At 38.8% G+C, this 16,995-nt stretch overlaps 1 protein-coding gene across 3 annotated transcripts in view; it reads left to right on the top strand.

Annotated features, from left to right (window-relative positions):
• The window catches only part of NPVF (neuropeptide VF precursor), a 68,870-nt gene extending 52,594 nt beyond the window's left edge, over positions 1 to 16,276 (top strand). The window contains exons 5-7 of one of the 3 annotated variants that reach the window (XM_070510563.1): positions 12,491 to 12,546; positions 14,066 to 14,466; positions 15,995 to 16,276. In XM_070510563.1, the coding sequence (XP_070366664.1) occupies positions 12,491 to 12,546; positions 14,066 to 14,466; positions 15,995 to 16,046 (509 nt within the window). In that variant the 3' untranslated portion in view covers positions 16,047 to 16,276. Of the gene's footprint in view, positions 1 to 8,388; positions 12,547 to 14,065; positions 14,467 to 15,994 lie in introns of those variants that run through there. The other 2 variants (XM_070510572.1, XM_014838997.3) reach the window with 2 other exon arrangements.
• Positions 16,277 to 16,995: the final 719 nt, after the last annotated feature.

Below are 16,995 nucleotides of genomic sequence, written 5' to 3'. Positions count from 1 at the left end.
TGCTAGAATTTTTCACGTATACCACTCATGTCTATATAAGGGGGGAAACAGACTGAAGAACCGTCAATCTTGTATTTTTGGCAGACTAAATGATTAACCATTTCACATCAGAGTCAATCTTAATCCAATCAACTGTATGGGAATTAGTCACTATAATGGGAAAAGTACTTAACTCAAAAGGGTTCATTCATTAATCACATATCAACACACCAGAAAGATAATTTTTCTGCTTAAGTTCCCAGGCTCCCCTTATTCATTCATTCCTTCAGCAGCTATTTGTGGAACTCTTACCATGAGCCAGGCACTCTGTAGGGCACTGGGAACAAAAACACACTCCTTAATACAAAGGAGATGGTAGATTAGAGAGGGGGAAATAAAAAATAAATTAGCTCATGATGTAAACATTAACATAGATTTGCCACACAACACACACACACACATACTGCCATGGAGGTAGGGGCAAAAGGGAATAATTACATATGTATTCTAGGGCAAGTAGAGAAATCATCACAGAGGAAGTGACACCTGAGCCAGGACTTAAGGGCTGAATCAGAGTTCATCGAAACATTTCCAATGAAAATCAAAGCCTGAAAACAGAAAAGGCCAAGTTTATGAATGAATACTTTTATTAGACCAGCACTTCCCAATGTGTTTATAGATCTTATTTGGAAAAAAAGGATTCCATCTTCAAAAGAATGTTTAGGAAATGCTGGATTCTACAACATTAAACAATTTTCTTTACAGCAGGACTTCTCAGAACCTTTACATCCCCAAAATTTTATGCCAACCAAATACATGAAATGATACACCCAAGTGTTAACACTGGTTACTTTCTGGGAGCCAAGGTGCATTATAAATCTAGAAGAGGGACATAGTATGCAATGATTCTCAAGCTTAAAGAAAGCCCCCTTTTCTTTGTAGAACTTGAGGGTCTACTTACCTGTGTGCACACTTTATGTCTGTATTCATGATCTGTACTCATAGATTTATTTTCATGTGTGTTTTTAAACTAAGATAAGAAAAGGTAATTGTAAAGTCCACTAATGAATGCTGAAGCTTTGTGCAGTGATCATGGCCATTGAGGTTTATCCCAGGCACGATTATTGCTAAATGAATGCTCAAACTCCTGTTGGAAAAAGCAGCAAAGTCTTAACATTTAATATTACTGCACTACAATCATTCTCATTCCAGAAAAGTTGTCATTGTCTTACAGGATTCTACAGGGGCTATGTGACCATTTGGTTTGGTGTCAGTGTTAGAAGAAGATCAGAAAACCCAGAGTAAGGTGACTGAACAATACACATGCATATGGCTGGTAATTAGGTACTAGATAACCAAACCAAATAGCAACCCAGAAAATACCTTTCTTCTTTGCATAATGATCAATAAATAGACTAATAATCAGATCTTCCCTTTACATTCACTGCATGTATATTTTGAAATAGTATGTGTCAAATTATGCTTTTTCTATTTGTAAAAAAAAAAAAAGCACAATTTAAGTATATTTTAAGGAGCACTAAATATTAATAAAAAAAGGGAGGGAAATGCAGATGGTCTAGATAACACAGTGAAAGATGAATGACTCAGTGGGTCACCATTCCTGTGAACAGAATTTGAGAAACTGCAATAAAGAAAGACTTCAGGCCTGTTATATGACACTATTTAAAGCATGTACTATCTGTATAATAGGCTGGAAAAGGACTGATTCAATTGATGAAGGAAGATTTAGATCTATGACTTACATTATCATGATGAATCCTATATTAATATTAAAGTTCTATCCATCATACTGGAAATTTCCCTGGAGAGTTTTTAACATTTCCCTCGTGGCTGCCTTAATATGTAAATTACTGCCATCCTGAGAAACCGGTGCAGAATCTCTGCTTATAACTTTTTCTACATTACATTTTTTTTTCCATTTTATTTCTGTGCAAATTGAGTCCCTTTTAGTTTTAGAAATAAGAAAGTTGCCCCCTCTTCAGATTACCTGAGTTTATATCACTTTCACAGACGCCCTCTTCAGTTGTTCCATATTGTTTCCTATTTCCCCTTTGTTTGCTGACAGTAAAATTAGCAGCAGTAAGAGGTCTGCTCCGTAGGCTTAGGAAACTTGGCGCAAGCTGTTAGTACAAGCAATAAATGCTGGCCAGCTTCTATTTTGTAGCCTGTAAAATGTTGGATACTCTAGCTCAGATTCTTTGGTCGGTGGCCACAGTCTGCAAATGTCACATTTCATCAAAATCACTTCGGCAACTGTTGTTTGCAGGCGCATCCAGAGAGAGGGTGAGGCAATCCAACCACGTGGGGGAGGGGTTAGAATCTCTCAGGACTAATTTACGGTGTATCAAGAACAACACTGCCCCAGGTCTTCACATGTGACAAAAATCTGGGGATCTCCTTGACCCTAATTACAAGATGCCCCAAATTCAACTACTTTTGAGATTTAGGGTGGAGGTGAGGGAAAAGAATAACAGGCCAAGAATCGTTCACTAGGCCCGGTTCTCTCCTCTGTGCCAGAAAGAAAACCTAGAAGATAAAAGTTCATCTTCTACCAGCCTTCCAGTTACGGATGCTCTCCTCCCTCCCAGCCTGCATCCCACTTCCTCTTCCTCCTGACCCGTAATTAACTCTAGGAGACAGGAAGAATAGAAGCAGCAGCGGCAGCAACCAGTAACTGACATTTTGGGGTTTCTGGGCTGATGACTCAGCCAGCCCTGCTGAGCATTTGCTCAACATTTTCTCAAAACGGGCTGTTCAAAACCTTTGACAGGGCCACTGAACAGAGAGCACATGGACACTGAGTGGCTGTCCTTCACCCCACGGCTTTAATTTTTCCCAGAATGTGGCCAATCCGCATCACCCTCCCCCACTCCAACTCTTTTCACAATTTAGCTCTCAGAAGGCTTCCTGGAGTGGGGGCATGTGTCCTCTGCTCGGGCTCTATGCTGAGGGAGAGGGGTCAGCCTGAACTTCCTTCACTAGCGTGTAGCTATAGGAGAGGGGTGTGGAACCAAACGGCCCAGCCTCGTAGGTGGAGAGCACCTACTGCTTGCAATGGAAGGGAGAAATTACCTGGAAGATTTTTCATTCAAAAAAACTTTATAAATTTTTAAATCTTCCTCTTTCAAAATGAGCCATAAATGGGTCAAATGATACAGAATAGTAAAATGGATGTGATATGAATTCTTTATAATTATGGAAATGGCGGCTTCCTTATTGGTTACGTGAGTCACGTACCATGTAATTCCTTGTCTTGGGTTATTGATAATGGATATGCAGTTATCAAGTTGTTTTAGTGAACACTTGTAAAATACTTTCTGTCAATAAAAGCAAATATTTTATTGTAGACAGATATGCTTGTAGGACTGAACCAGGATGTCCCATTATTACTACTTCTAATTTAGTATAAATACTGTCAAAAGATTGACAGAGCACAATGAACCTAACTACCAAAAGAATAGGTACTTATATTTGGAATTATACACAAGAGTCTTATTTGTACCGTCTCCAAAATAAATACTTCCCACTGATCTCTACACAGTTATGTGAGGGAAGGGAATTGTGGAGTGCTTCCAAGGAAGACTACCCAAGTGTCAGGCAGAGAATGGCAAATCTGCCACCTTAATGGAAAAATAAACTTTCTTGCTCAAAAGCAATGAACCACTCTACTCCAGGTCATAGAACTCACTCGACCTTAGTAAACTCAGTGGGAAGAAATGAGGCAAGTCAGTAGGACCACAGCGAAATAAAGGGCGTGAAACATTTAGGAAAGAGGCCCAAGTTAAAAAGAGTTTAGGACCATTTAGGGACCAAACCACCTGGTCTTAAAATTCTCAGGATAGTGCTTCATATCTGGTGCTGAGCATAACGTTGGAAACAGGAGCGCCTCCAAATGCCAAAGAGAAACACCTGAGCCAGGGTTCTCACCTGCCAGGGGAGAAAGGGAATCTTACAGGCTCTCAAGGTTGGCACAGCTTTTGATGGATATATGGAGAAAAGCTGGGAATTGTGCCCTCAGACACCCCTGGGGAAGGAAGATCTAGAATTTGTTTTGTTTTGTTTTTGTTTTTACCATCAAAGCCCCACATGAGCCACGAAAAATATCTCACAAGAACACCTGCTTTCAAAAACAAAGACCCAGATGGCAGAGATGAAAGCACTGTCTACTAGAATCACCAGGGTAGGATTCAGACCTCTCATCTTTAGAGAGAAACAGAGAAATGCCCACACCAACACAGAATGGTTACATCACCCTCTGACTGCAACTCAGAACTTAGTTTTTAACCAGCTTGGAAGTAGTTTTCCTCCACTTGGGGAACTGGAGACAGGGAGAGAACAGTTCAGATTCTCCCTTACACTCTATCTATCCAGCTGTATTGAACACCTTTTATATTGTCTTCCTAGTAGCACCAGCTGCCCCCAACTCTTTCACAGGCTTGCAATAGGATCCTCTATGTTATGCAATGTGACCATCCTTGGCCACAGATCACTGGCTCAGGATGGGGCACCTTATCTGGACTGGGCCCATCAGAATCTTTCCCTAGTATTTTGAAGGTGGAACTGAGATGAGGCATTTTCTCATGGGATGGCTGAAATTGAGGATACTCAAACTCAGGTGTTAATAAATGGATAGAGAAGCAGAAAAATCAAAATGTCAGTAGGAAAGGATAATGAAACTGATGCACTGAGAGAAGCACTGAGGATCCAGGAGAAAGTTCTGAAGGTAATTTGATTCCTAGGCTCCAGACGTTCTATAGGCCCCTATCCCATTTATAAAACATCCCAGTATCCTCATAATAAATTCCTCATTTTGCTTAAACACATTAAAAATTTCACTAATGGCAACCAAGGAGCTCTGAATAATATATCAGGTAAAGGAGAATCAGTTTTGCAGCTGTGCCAATATGAAAGCATCAACTACAAACATTCACAAGAATAGGAAACTGCTCAAGAGGCAGGAAGGTCCAAAGCGAGCCCACGGTGATTTCTCTCCTACTCCATCTTTCACCATGCCCTGCTTAGCCTGTGTATCAGGGACTCCCCAGGATTCTGGAACCCCTTCTCCCTGGATATTTTTATCCAAGTTAGATCAGGTTAAGATATACATTCAGAGAAGTTTTGAAGTGGTAAATTTAAACAAATAAATCAGCCTCAAGAATATGGAAACATAAGAAAGGCTATTTCACCGCTCTTGACCTAGAGGTTGGGGGATGGGGCATGGAATTTACTAAAAGATCCACATCAGTCTCCTAGTTGGATGCTTCTGGATCATGGATCATTGGCTACTCCTATCAGTGAATTAGAATGGGCTCTACCATAGCCCATCAGCCAAAGCCCACCCTTATAAAACTGCTCTGAGTCATCCAAGCTTGTGTTTATAATAGGCTATTGTCCCTAGAGATAGTATGCCTGCTTGTGTGTCTAAATATGTTCTAAAACCTTTACCAGCATTGTCTATTTTCTTTATTATAGGTTCTCAATGGGGAAATATCTGATTTCTTAAACTTAATTGGTACAAGATCCAGTATAAAGTTAAATCCATTATGTATTTAATAGGATTACATTAACATTCATTTAGCTCATTTAACCTCAGTAAGTACAGAATTTTCTGCCTAGATCTCGTCTTTTAGAATCAAGAGATTGCCAGAAAATCTTCTCCTTTAATTAAATTTATTCCTAAAGCCACAGTAGGTTTAGAAGTATGTTTTTAGATGTTCCTCCAAAGACAACTATTTGAGGATTTTTCTGTTTGCTTGCTTGGAATTGGTTGAGTTTTATTTGTCATGGAATTGGTTGAGTTTAGCTAGCAGAACTGCCATGCTGTAATCCCTGGCTATGTCACGGACACATCTCTTTGGGGGTCCAATAAAACCAATGTCAAAGGGAAGTGTAAACTCCTCCTCAGTGATGAAGTCCAGCCACTGTGATCCAAATGATGCAGGAGCCCACTGGTATGAGATACTCAAATGAGCTCAGACCTAGAGCAGAAGGGCAGGTGGTGTGGCCAAAGCCAAAGGACTGGTAACAGAACAGAATAAAGTCAAAGTGCCAGTGCATTAATGCAAGGGTGGTGAGAGCTAGGCCAGCTTCTGCTGAGAACCACGGGAACTGCATGGCTGCTGTGGACCTTTTCAGAAGCTCCTACCAACGGCACTCAGGAGCACAGAAACTACCTGACCTCCAACTAAAAAGAAAAAAACAACAACCCATTCACATACATACTTGAATTAGCCCCCTTATCATCTCTTTTCATCAGAGATGAAAGAGCACCTGGGGTGGATCCATATTTGTAATGATGCTCCTTTTTATTAGTTACCCAGCTGCCCTTATTCCCGATTGAGATGCGAAAACAGTTGTCATTATGCACATCCTCCAAAACCCACATCAGTGTAGGTTTAAGCAACAGAATTCCTCCCCAGCAAAGATGCAGCCAGACTAGTGGAAAAGGCCCAAGGATTAAGCCAGGTCCTTCCTAAGCTACTGAAATTCTCAAACATTCTTTTCATTAAAGCAAATCATTATTTGAAGAGTACCTTCCACATTTTAGAGCAGAATCCTTCAAAACAAAGAAAAAACAAAACAAAAAAACCAAGATATTGAAAAAGCACACACTTTGTAAGAAACTAAATTATTCCATTCAGGTTGGAAGACAAGGTGGCTGCTCACTTATTTTAAAAGCAAGACTGGCCAAAAACAGAGAAAAAAAAAATCCCAGTAAAGGTCTGGGTTTCCATTACCCATATTTGTATAAAAGCTATGGGTTGTTTTAACTAAACATCTGGTCTTTGTCCCTCATGTAGAGAATTCTGAGTTTTCTTGACACTCTGGCAAGAGGTACCACAACCCCCTGCCAGGCCAGTAAAAATCACACATTTTTCCTGCAAGGAAAAAAATGTCAATAAAAATGAAACATTAAAAAGCGTAAAAGCTCGAATTGGAAAGCTGTGCTGCAGAGGCTGCTTCTTAATCAGCCTTGCACAACTGCTTTAAACATTTTTTAAAACATTACCACTCCATATCGTTTGAAAGACCTAATACTGATACTGAAAGTTTGTTCAATATATTGTTCTAAAATATGTCCTTTAGACACAGGGACCTTGCCATTTAATCAACCTTCTGTAATAAATCATATGAATTAACTTTTATAAATATTTAATGTTTATTCTTGCATCGTACAAATTGATTCTTTAAGTTACTTCAACTAGAATTGAATTTCAACCGCTTTTACTACATGGAGAAATAATCTCTGTCCCATGTTCATGTCGGCACCTTCCAAGACCCTGGCATTATAATCCGTCAGAATAAAAAGCAGAGAAATAAATACAATCCTGCTATCAAAATATGACAAGCTCATTATAACAAAACATTCATAAATCTTGAAATAAAGGCACCACCACACATTTTAAAAATAGTAATTTTATGCAATTTGCATAGGATGATTTTATTTGGAACCAAGGCAGGTATTTCCTTCTCTTTGCACACATAATGCTGAAATGAATTACACAGTAATACCACCACCATCCTCCAAAGAGGGCCTAAAATTAGTTAACAAATGGTTGCAAAATACTTTGCAAACATGAAACGCAAAATAAGACTATAATGCCCATAAATTCTTTTGCATCGCACAACATTTGGATTGTCCTTAGAAGGAAAGAAAAACAAACAGTGTAAAATGGCAAATACCCCGGAAGTAAACTGCTGGGTTGAGGGTGAGGAGAAGGGTTCTAGAATGAGGTTCCTCTGGATATTAAAATTCACCGCCTCTTTGGTAGACCTCACCGTGGCGTCAAGGACCTGGATCAATGCATGGCATGAGTTGGCCCTTCTACATAAAGATTTAAATGAAAAGTTGCAGCCCAAGGCCTAAAAACAACCCATTATTTTAAATATTTTATTCGAGGTGTAGATAAACCAGAGCCTTACAGAGTCCTAAACCCAACTCAAGTCAGCTCAGTTCCTGATTGGTGGCAATAATTTGTCCCCTACCCTAACTGCCTGCCAGAAGTTAGGGTGCATCTAGTGGGCATGAAAAAATAATGAGCAATCAGAGAATCCTTTTCTGCCTTCAGCCAGAGGAGCCAGTAGGCCTGTGAAGTCTGCCTCGTGGGAGACCCTGAAGCATCATCAGGGAGCCCTGCTTCGGGCTGTGTAGGCCCTTTTCACACCCTTTTCACACCCATCAACATGGCAAGATCCATCAGAACATGTTGAACTCATCAAGCTGCATGTTGTACTACAACAGAATAAACCAAAACTCACATTCAACCTGTTCTTACCTGACTGTCCATGTATGGGTCTCAGTCTGGGAAAGCCTCAGATGTGAATCCTCAAGAGAATGGTAAGATGTTGTGATTTCAGGATAAGCCACACAATTAAGCTCTAATAAAGTATAAGTCACAGTAAAGAGAAAACTCTGGTCAACAGCCAAAACTGGGAAAAATAATTAATAAGCAACTTCACTTTCAACTCCTATTCCCAATCCTGATGAAAAATTTATTTATTCCTTTAGAAATAAAATTCCCTGAGTTTCTGTGAGACAGACAATGGAAATACCACTATGATCTGCACAAGCAAGGTCCTGCCCTCACATAGTTCACAGAGCAGTGGAGGAGGAGACAGGGAAACAGGACAAATCCTGATTAGGGAAGAACAAAGAGCCATTTACTGGAGCTGGAAGTCAGAAGAGACTTCTCACAACATGCGCTGCCTCAGCCAAGACCCAAACAATGAGTAGATGTAAGAAGAAGAGGGGAGTGGACGAATATCCCAAACACAGGAAAGTCGTGAGCAGAGGACTGGAGGCAAGAGAAGCCTCATCCATTTGGAAGAACAGAAGAAGTTTGTCATAAAGCAGAGTTGGTGGGGAGTGGCGAGAGATAATACTGGAGAAATAAGCAGAGAACAGGTCATGAAGACTGGGCTATCTAAGTGATTCCAAGAGAAAGTGGAAACCACTGAAAGGTATTAAGGAAGAAATCATAAATATATTGTATTTTATAAAAATTTTTCTGTTTGCACTGTGGAGGAAGAATTGGAGAAGACCACAAAAAAGATCTAGGCAAGAGAAGATGGTGAACTGAATAATAGAAATTGGGAAGGAGAGAATTGAACAGATGTAAGAGCTATTTAGAAGTCAGGAAAGACCAGACTGGACTGGGCAGACTAGCTCAGTGAGTAAGTATTCAGATCGTTTGCACTCAAATCCTGGCTCTGCCACCTATAGGGAAAGTTATTAATCTTTCCACACCTTAGTTTGCCTTTCTGTAGAATAGGAACAATAATAGTACCTGCTCACGGGATTATTATGAAAGATAAACAAGTGAATTCACAAAGGACTTAGTTCCTGGCACATCATAAGTGGTCAAAAAAATTGGTTATTATTATTGAGTGTAATAGCTCAAAACTAGAAACAACACAATTGTTCACTAACTGTAGAATGGGATGTGGAAGAAAAGGGGAGGAAAAAGTCAAGGATCTCACAAGGATTTTGAACTGGATAAATGGGTAGATATAGTAACTGCACCAGTTATCTATTTATTGCCTCTCAGCTCCAAATCCACCATTCACTGCATGCTCTGAGATAATGGATATGGACCCAGTAAGCATTTCTCCTTTGTAGCTGGCACAGTTTTAAGCTTTGTTGGTAGAAGGCACTGGAGGGATACTGCAGGAGGAAGGGACTTCTCTTCCTGGTTCAAGTGTGCTTCCATTTGCTTCTTTGTGCTCCTATACATGGCTGCCAGTGGTAGTGTCGGGGACATCTAGTAGTGCTCACCCCCTTCAAATTTCAGCGGCAGATTCCCAGTGAGTCTCAGAGATATCCTAGAAGTTGCCTTCCCAACATTGGGCCCTCTGCACTGCCAAAAGATGTCTCCCCTTGTGATTACAAACAGGCTCTGACCGGGGTTACCCAGAAAACTTCTCTGCCATCCACACCTTCTCCAATACGCACTAAATTCCCATCAATTTATCCTTTCCTTAGATAATCTCCCTTGGCCCTAGTGTATTCTTTGCCCCTTTATTGTTAATCCTGTTATAATTAATAATTCTTTATATTAATCATTTCCTATTCAAATTACTGTGTTTTCTATCTTCTGATTAGACTCTGACTGATAGAGTCCTATTCATCGAAATTAGAAACATAGGAGGAGAGACAGGTATTGAATAAATTCCATTTCAGACATACTGAACTTGAGATGCTTGTGGGACACCTCGACAGTACTGTCTGGTAGGAAGCTGAGTGCCTGGGAGGTCTAAAGCTCAGGAGAAGTGTCCAGGCTGGAGAAAGAAGCTTAGAAAGGAGTAGCCTTAATATCTCTAAAATCTTAGTAAATGAAGCATGTGTGTAAATGTCATGTGTCAGGGAGATAGTTTTTTTTTTTTTTTGGATGCTCGTATGTGCTGTGAATCCCTAAATGTGCTGTGTTTGTGGCAGCACATTTTATCGAACAATTTATGATGATTTCATACCGCATATGTTAGGTAATGTTGTTTTATATCTGCTAACATTTTCAAAGCTAACTGAAGATACAGTTGAAAACAGCCAAGCCGTATATTAATAAGATTAGAACACTAATTACACTCCAAACTTGGAAGTTTAAACTTGGAGGCAAGGGAGTAATCAGTCACATCAGCTACTCTAGATGCTGACTGCAACCAGAAAAACTCTAATCGATGTGCCAAAACCCCAAGTCACAGCACTGAAAACTGGTGAACTGCTGAAGTTTGAAACAACCACATACAAGCATGTTTCAAAAGAGACCCAGGCTAATCCCTTCCACTTTTTCCAGGGTGTGAACTCAGCCAATATAACTTGCTCCTTGCTGCATCCATTGTTCAAAAGTTTGGATCTACTGACCACAAAAAAAGGAAGTTCCATCAGCAGTTTGCAAAGGAACAATTTGGAAGAGAAATGTATTAAATCCTCAGGGAAATTAAACCCAAATAATCCAATAACGCCATTACAAAATTAACACTAGACTATAAATTAAATTAATTGCCTTCTACTTTGGGGATTCTTGGCTACCACAGGCCAAAGCAAATGAGACCAATGATGTCAACTCCCTTAATGGAGGCCACAGGCAAGTGTGATTTTGGAGTACCCAAAAAGTTTTCCCACAATTGTTTTTCAACTTTCTGATTTATTCCGGAGATGTTTAACAGGGAGAAAGGGCTTCACTTCTGCCCATCTCAAACCTCAAATTATGGTAGGTTGGTGAGAGAGGCTAGAGGTGGTACAATTCTTGATATAAAAGGTGCCATTTTATGACTTGCTCTTTTGTGAATTCACCCCTAAGTGTCTGTAGCTAGTGTTGGAAATCAATCAATGTAAGGTCTTTTTCTCCTGAGAGGGTTGAATGGACAGGTGGGAACAAGTAATGATTTCTCTGGAAACTAGGCAGTCTAGCGATAAGGCAGGTCTTTAAGAATAACAGTCAGCTGCTCCAAAAGAGACTTGCTTTGGCATTTCAGTAAATAAGCATTTATTTCTGTAAATTCTTTTCTTATGCCATGATGTCAGTGTGCCTGTAGCAATTCGAGATTAACTAAATAATATGGGCCAGGGGACTAACAAAATTAGCATGTGTGTGACTTACCAATCCTCTGCTAGGGTTCTTAAGTACTTTTAGGAGGAACGTAGGATGCGGCATCATCATAGAAATAAAATCAGGGTGATTTATACAGTTTTGCCAAATAAGGCCCACAGGGCAAATACAAAAGGCCTTGAACTGCCTCCAGCTTGTCCTGAGACAGCCAGTTTGTCAAAATGCCTATCGCATGGTCTTATGCACACCCTTCACATTACAGCTGACATTTACTCCTGAAGCTTTTTAATAACCAAACAGCATTTTACAAAAAGTTAATTAATGGCATTTTATTTGGGTACTATATGATTTAGAATTCTTTTCACACTCTTAATTTTGTTTGACATTTAGAAAATACTATGTCTAACTCTTTTGTGTGGATAAAAAAAGGGTTTTTTTTTTTTAACATAGCTAGCACGTATTGAATACTTTTTTTCCTTCTCCCAAGAACTGACGCAACCACCAACAAAAGACTTCCTGTTTGAGCTCAGAGAAATGAAGCATTCTGTTTGTTTGGAATCTTAATTACGATGGCCTCAAACTTACCTAATTAGAAGCTCCTTCATAATGAGGAAAATTATTTTCAAAGTTAATGAATTTGCGAGCAGAAACACTCCTGTCTTCCTAGAATACGTTACTCACATTCCTTACATACATATTTTAGTTAGCCACTCTAATTAATATTAGTACTTAAACCACACGGGATTGATTTCACCGTTAAAGCAAACTTTCCTTTGTTTTTAGACAGTATAAAAAGACCATAATTTCCCTTCTTGTAGACATCAGGCTGCACACATAAGCTTAATTCTAGATTTTGGACAAAATGGATTTTATTTCAGCAAAACGACTCATTTTGTTGACTTTAGCCACTTCAAGCTTGTTAACATCAAACATCTTTTGTGCAGACGAATTGATGATGTCCAATCTTTACAGCAAAGACAATTATGACAAGTATTCTAAGGTAAGTTTTCTAACTCTAATATGACTAGCATTAACTATGTAATATTTGTCCTGAATTTAACACTTTTGTAAAGAGTAAGGAATAAGTTAACTTGTGCTTTATTTTTTGTCAAACTTCAGCCTTCCCATGACAGTGTATTGATGCAACTTGTATTGTGTAGCACAACAGCAAACAGCTTGGCCTCTGGTGACAATTTTAGTACAAAGCACAAGGTGCATTAATAGTTTTCAATTGACTCAGAAGTGCACAGTTGTAATAAATAGTTGCAGAAATAAGATGTGGACACATTTCAGCTGGACATTTGAATTGTTTTCAACTACAAACCAAAAAAATACGTTTTTTTCTACCTAGCAATTTTCTTTTTTTTTTTTTTTTTAAGATTTTATTTTTCCTTTTTCTCCCCAAAGCTCCCCAGTACATAGTTGTATATTCTTCGTTGTGGGTCCTTCTAGTTGTGGCATGTGGGACGCTGCCTCAGCGTGGTTTGATGAGCAGTGCCATGTCCGCGCCCAGGATTCGAACCAAGGAAACACTGGGCCGCCTGCAGCGGAGCGCGCGAACTTAACCACTCGGCCACGGGGCCAGCCCCTCTACCTAGCAATTTTCTATATTTTCTACCTAGCAATTACAAGCTGGCAAGTTTGTGGTAAATCTATACCTAAGTAAAATGTTTATCCCTAGATGGTGAAATTCCAAGTTATTTTTATTTTCTTCTTCATACTTTTATATATTTTCCAAATTTGCTCAAATGGGTATATACTATTTTTCACAATCAGAAATCAATCATTTAGAAATCTTCATATGGACAAATTTTCATGATAAAACTAAGTGTGATTAAATATTTTCTGTATTTTAAATGGTTCCTTTAAAGTCGGTATATTAGCGGTGCAGTAACCCACAAACTGTTTGGTGCTTTACTAAAAATGTAATTTGTGTACTAATAAAAATACAATCAGTTTCTTGAGGAATGCTTTTAGAGTGAAACTCTGAATATGAGCAGGTAAAAAAGAAATTCAGTGGAGCCTTCTCCAAGTGTATCCCAAAACCTGGCTACCTTCTCTGTTTCCATGTATCCACCACTTTGGTCTTTAAAGGGCGAAACACGAGACATGAAGAGACAGTGACAGATTTCTCTAAAATCAAAATATAAAAATATAAGGAAAATTTAATAAGCAACATGAATCAAAAGCTGCAAGAGACGAACTGCAGTAAAATAACTTTTGCCTCATTTCACTACTTCACTGTGTATTGCTCCTGCTGCTCGAACAGATTGCTGTATTCACTATATATATTTTATTAATATTTTATAGTGGCCTAACAATAGTTCAGGGACAGAGAAGCTAGATTGCTTTAAGAAGCTTAATACAAATTATTTATTTAAAAATTCTGCACATGAAAACACAAACTTTGTCTATATCTTTAACAATTCTACAGATTAATGTCTGGATTTAAGTTAATTTGAGATTCAAATCTATTGTTTAACAGTAATAAATTATTTTAACGGTCATTCTAATTATAGCCTAGAGGGGACCCTAAAGGAGAAAAGGAAAGAAGTCTCAATTTTGAAGAATGGAAAGATTGGAGTCCAAAAAACGTCACTAAGATTACACCTGCAGTCAACAAAATGCCACACTCGGCAGCCAACTTGCCATTGAGATTTGGGAGGACCATGGAAGACGAAAGAGGCCCTGGGGCAATGGCCAACCTGCCTCTGAGATTTGGAAGAAACACAGAGGAAAGCATCTCGAGACGCATTCCTAACCTGCCCCAAAGGTTCGGGAGAACAACAGCCAAAAGTGTCGCCAAGACACTGAGTGATTTGCTCCAACAATCCATGCATTCACCACCTGCCAATGAGTTACTTTACTCCATGACCTGCCAGCCCCAAGAAATCCAGAATTCCCATCAAAAACACCCAAGGTAAATACCTGAAAACCAGTTAAAATGCATGGCAGTTGTACAGAGCTGGTCCAGAAACTTTGAAAAGGATTACATCATTTCAAAAGAAGTTTCTAAGAAAGTTAAGTTTCTTAGAAGGAAAAAGGCAAAGACACAGGGAAATAAATACATGTAAATTAAGGCCAGGTATAAACATGACTACAGGTATAAAGCAATGAAATGGCTTCCCCTAAGTCATCCATCTCATTGCTCTATAGCCACACATTAAGTAGGAACATGTGACGACAGGATTGGGAATTTAAGCCTATGATATATTGTCCAACATTTGACCTCTCTAACGTAAAAGGTCCCATCTGAGGGAGTTGCCTGCAAGTGCAAAGGATACCATCTCAATATCCCAGTTTTCAAATTTAGAAGGTTTTCTTCCTCAATTTTAAATCAAAATATTTCCTTTGTTTCTGGATCTCATTTTATAAATAAGTTCTGTTATAATCATTCTTTGTATTAATTAATACGTATTTATTAAGTATCTACTATATACAAATCAGAGTGCAAGGTACCACAGGAAGTTCAGAAAATTAATAAGCTACCTACCTATCATTTTCTTGTAAAGAGTATATCTAAAAAGAAAAAAAAAATTTATATAAAGTAGAACAGGACACTTTAATTAAGACCTGTAGGAAGTAAGGTGGCAAGCTGTGACACCTTATCCATGAGACCTTTTCAGAATACTCCTGGTTTATTTTTTACCCCAGTACTTATCCCCATCTGACATATTACATATGTCAGGTCCATCCCCTTTACTAGAATTTCAGTTCTATAACTCCCATGTTTTCTGTCCTTTACTATATCCTCAGTACCTAGAACTGTGTCTGGCATGCAGTGAGTCCTCAATATTTGACAGAATGAATGAAATGATATTAGAAGCACTAATAAAGTCCTACAGAGCGTCAAAAAGAAAGACAATGTCTCTACATGTGGAAATCTGGGGATGTTTCATGAGTTGGACTTTGAAAGGTGGTTCTATTTTGAACATTCAGAGACTGGTGGGAGGACAGAGGATGTTTTCAGGCAAAGAGGGAGTATGAGCAAAGATTCTAAAGCCAGGTGAGCCAAGAACAGCTGGAGTTCAGCTTGGCTAGAGCAAAGGGTATGTGAAGAGGAGAGGAGAGAAGGCGAGAAGGATGGGGTCAGAGCAGAGGGAGCCGACCTTCAAGGCCAGGTAAAGGACTTTGGACATTATTCATCAGGAAAAGAATGACTGAGGTTTCTGCTGAGGTCCTGAGATGTTATACAGAGGTAGAATTTTGCAACTAATCAGATGTTGGGAGTGGGGCGGTGATGAGGGAGAGCGATGAGTCAATGGTAAGTTTGTGAGTCTGAGTGCTCATTACAAATTCAGAATCCCATCAATATCTCACTCATTTCAAGGGCAACTCAATTCTACTCAAGTATAATTAGGCAATTAGGATCATGGCTTGTATTTTTATATGCTCTCACATGCTATTGTTCTGATGGATGAGAACATTTTGTACTGCTTGCATTTTAGGAGACTGGGATTCAAGAAAAGAGATGATACAGAATTGAAACAAGAAAAATAAGAAATCTGGAGCCTGTCCCTAAAGATGATATGAAGCTGTGGCCTGTAATCTACAAATAACTCTCTAGTGAAGACAATGAGTGAAGAGTCCCTGCACTCTTTTAATGGGTTATCATTGAGAGCAATTTTTCCTTGTCCGTGCGGCTAGTACCTTGAAAGTTATACAAAACGACTTAAAGAATACTGTAATGTAAAGATGAAATAACTTTTGTCTAAATAAAAAAAGCATTGCAAGTACTTAAGAAGCCTCTGGTAATGGGGAGAGGAAGAGGGAGAGAGAGATGGAGGGAGAGAGAGAAGCCACGTCACCGTCTTATGTAAAAGTCATGAACCCAGTTACACTTAAGTAAAAAATTAAGTAGAAGAGTAAACTGATAAATTTTATGATGAAAATTAAATAATTTAACAGAATAACATCACTGAGAAATAAATGAACGTAACAAATCACTTACAAACATGTTTTATATACCCGTTTTTCCATTGCATCAACTGTTAGTGAATCTACGATAGATTGAAATTTTTTTAAAAAGGAATCAAAGACAAAGGTAATTATTAGATACTTCTCCTCTACCTATATCTGGAAATTTGCCTTCTGTTGTGTCTCTTTTATCTTAATTTAATATTTCAAGTTTTTGATTTAGAGAAAAAGTCTGGTCACTCAAACTAACAATTTATAAACACAATGCACCACAACACAAATGAATAGTGATTCAACTTTAGTCGTAAGAATATGAAGTCCATAGTCAGATATAACTAGTTTATTGAGCAATCTCAACTCCATAGGGTACAAACCAGAAATGGTATTATTTTTCTCCCATCCTGCCCCGACCTGGGCCGTGTTGAATCTCCTTTTCCTGCTGGGTAGAGATCCCTTAATGATACCCTGGACAGACTCTATAACTTCCTCATCACTTCTTGATATTAAAAAACTCAGTCAAGTCCAGTTGAAG

Source organism: Equus asinus, chromosome 1 (assembly GCF_041296235.1).
Source record: "Equus asinus isolate D_3611 breed Donkey chromosome 1, EquAss-T2T_v2, whole genome shotgun sequence".
NCBI classification, from domain to species: domain Eukaryota; kingdom Metazoa; phylum Chordata; class Mammalia; order Perissodactyla; family Equidae; genus Equus; species Equus asinus.
The sequence above is the reverse complement of the archived record's forward strand: the minus strand, read 5'-3'. Positions and strand labels throughout refer to the sequence as shown.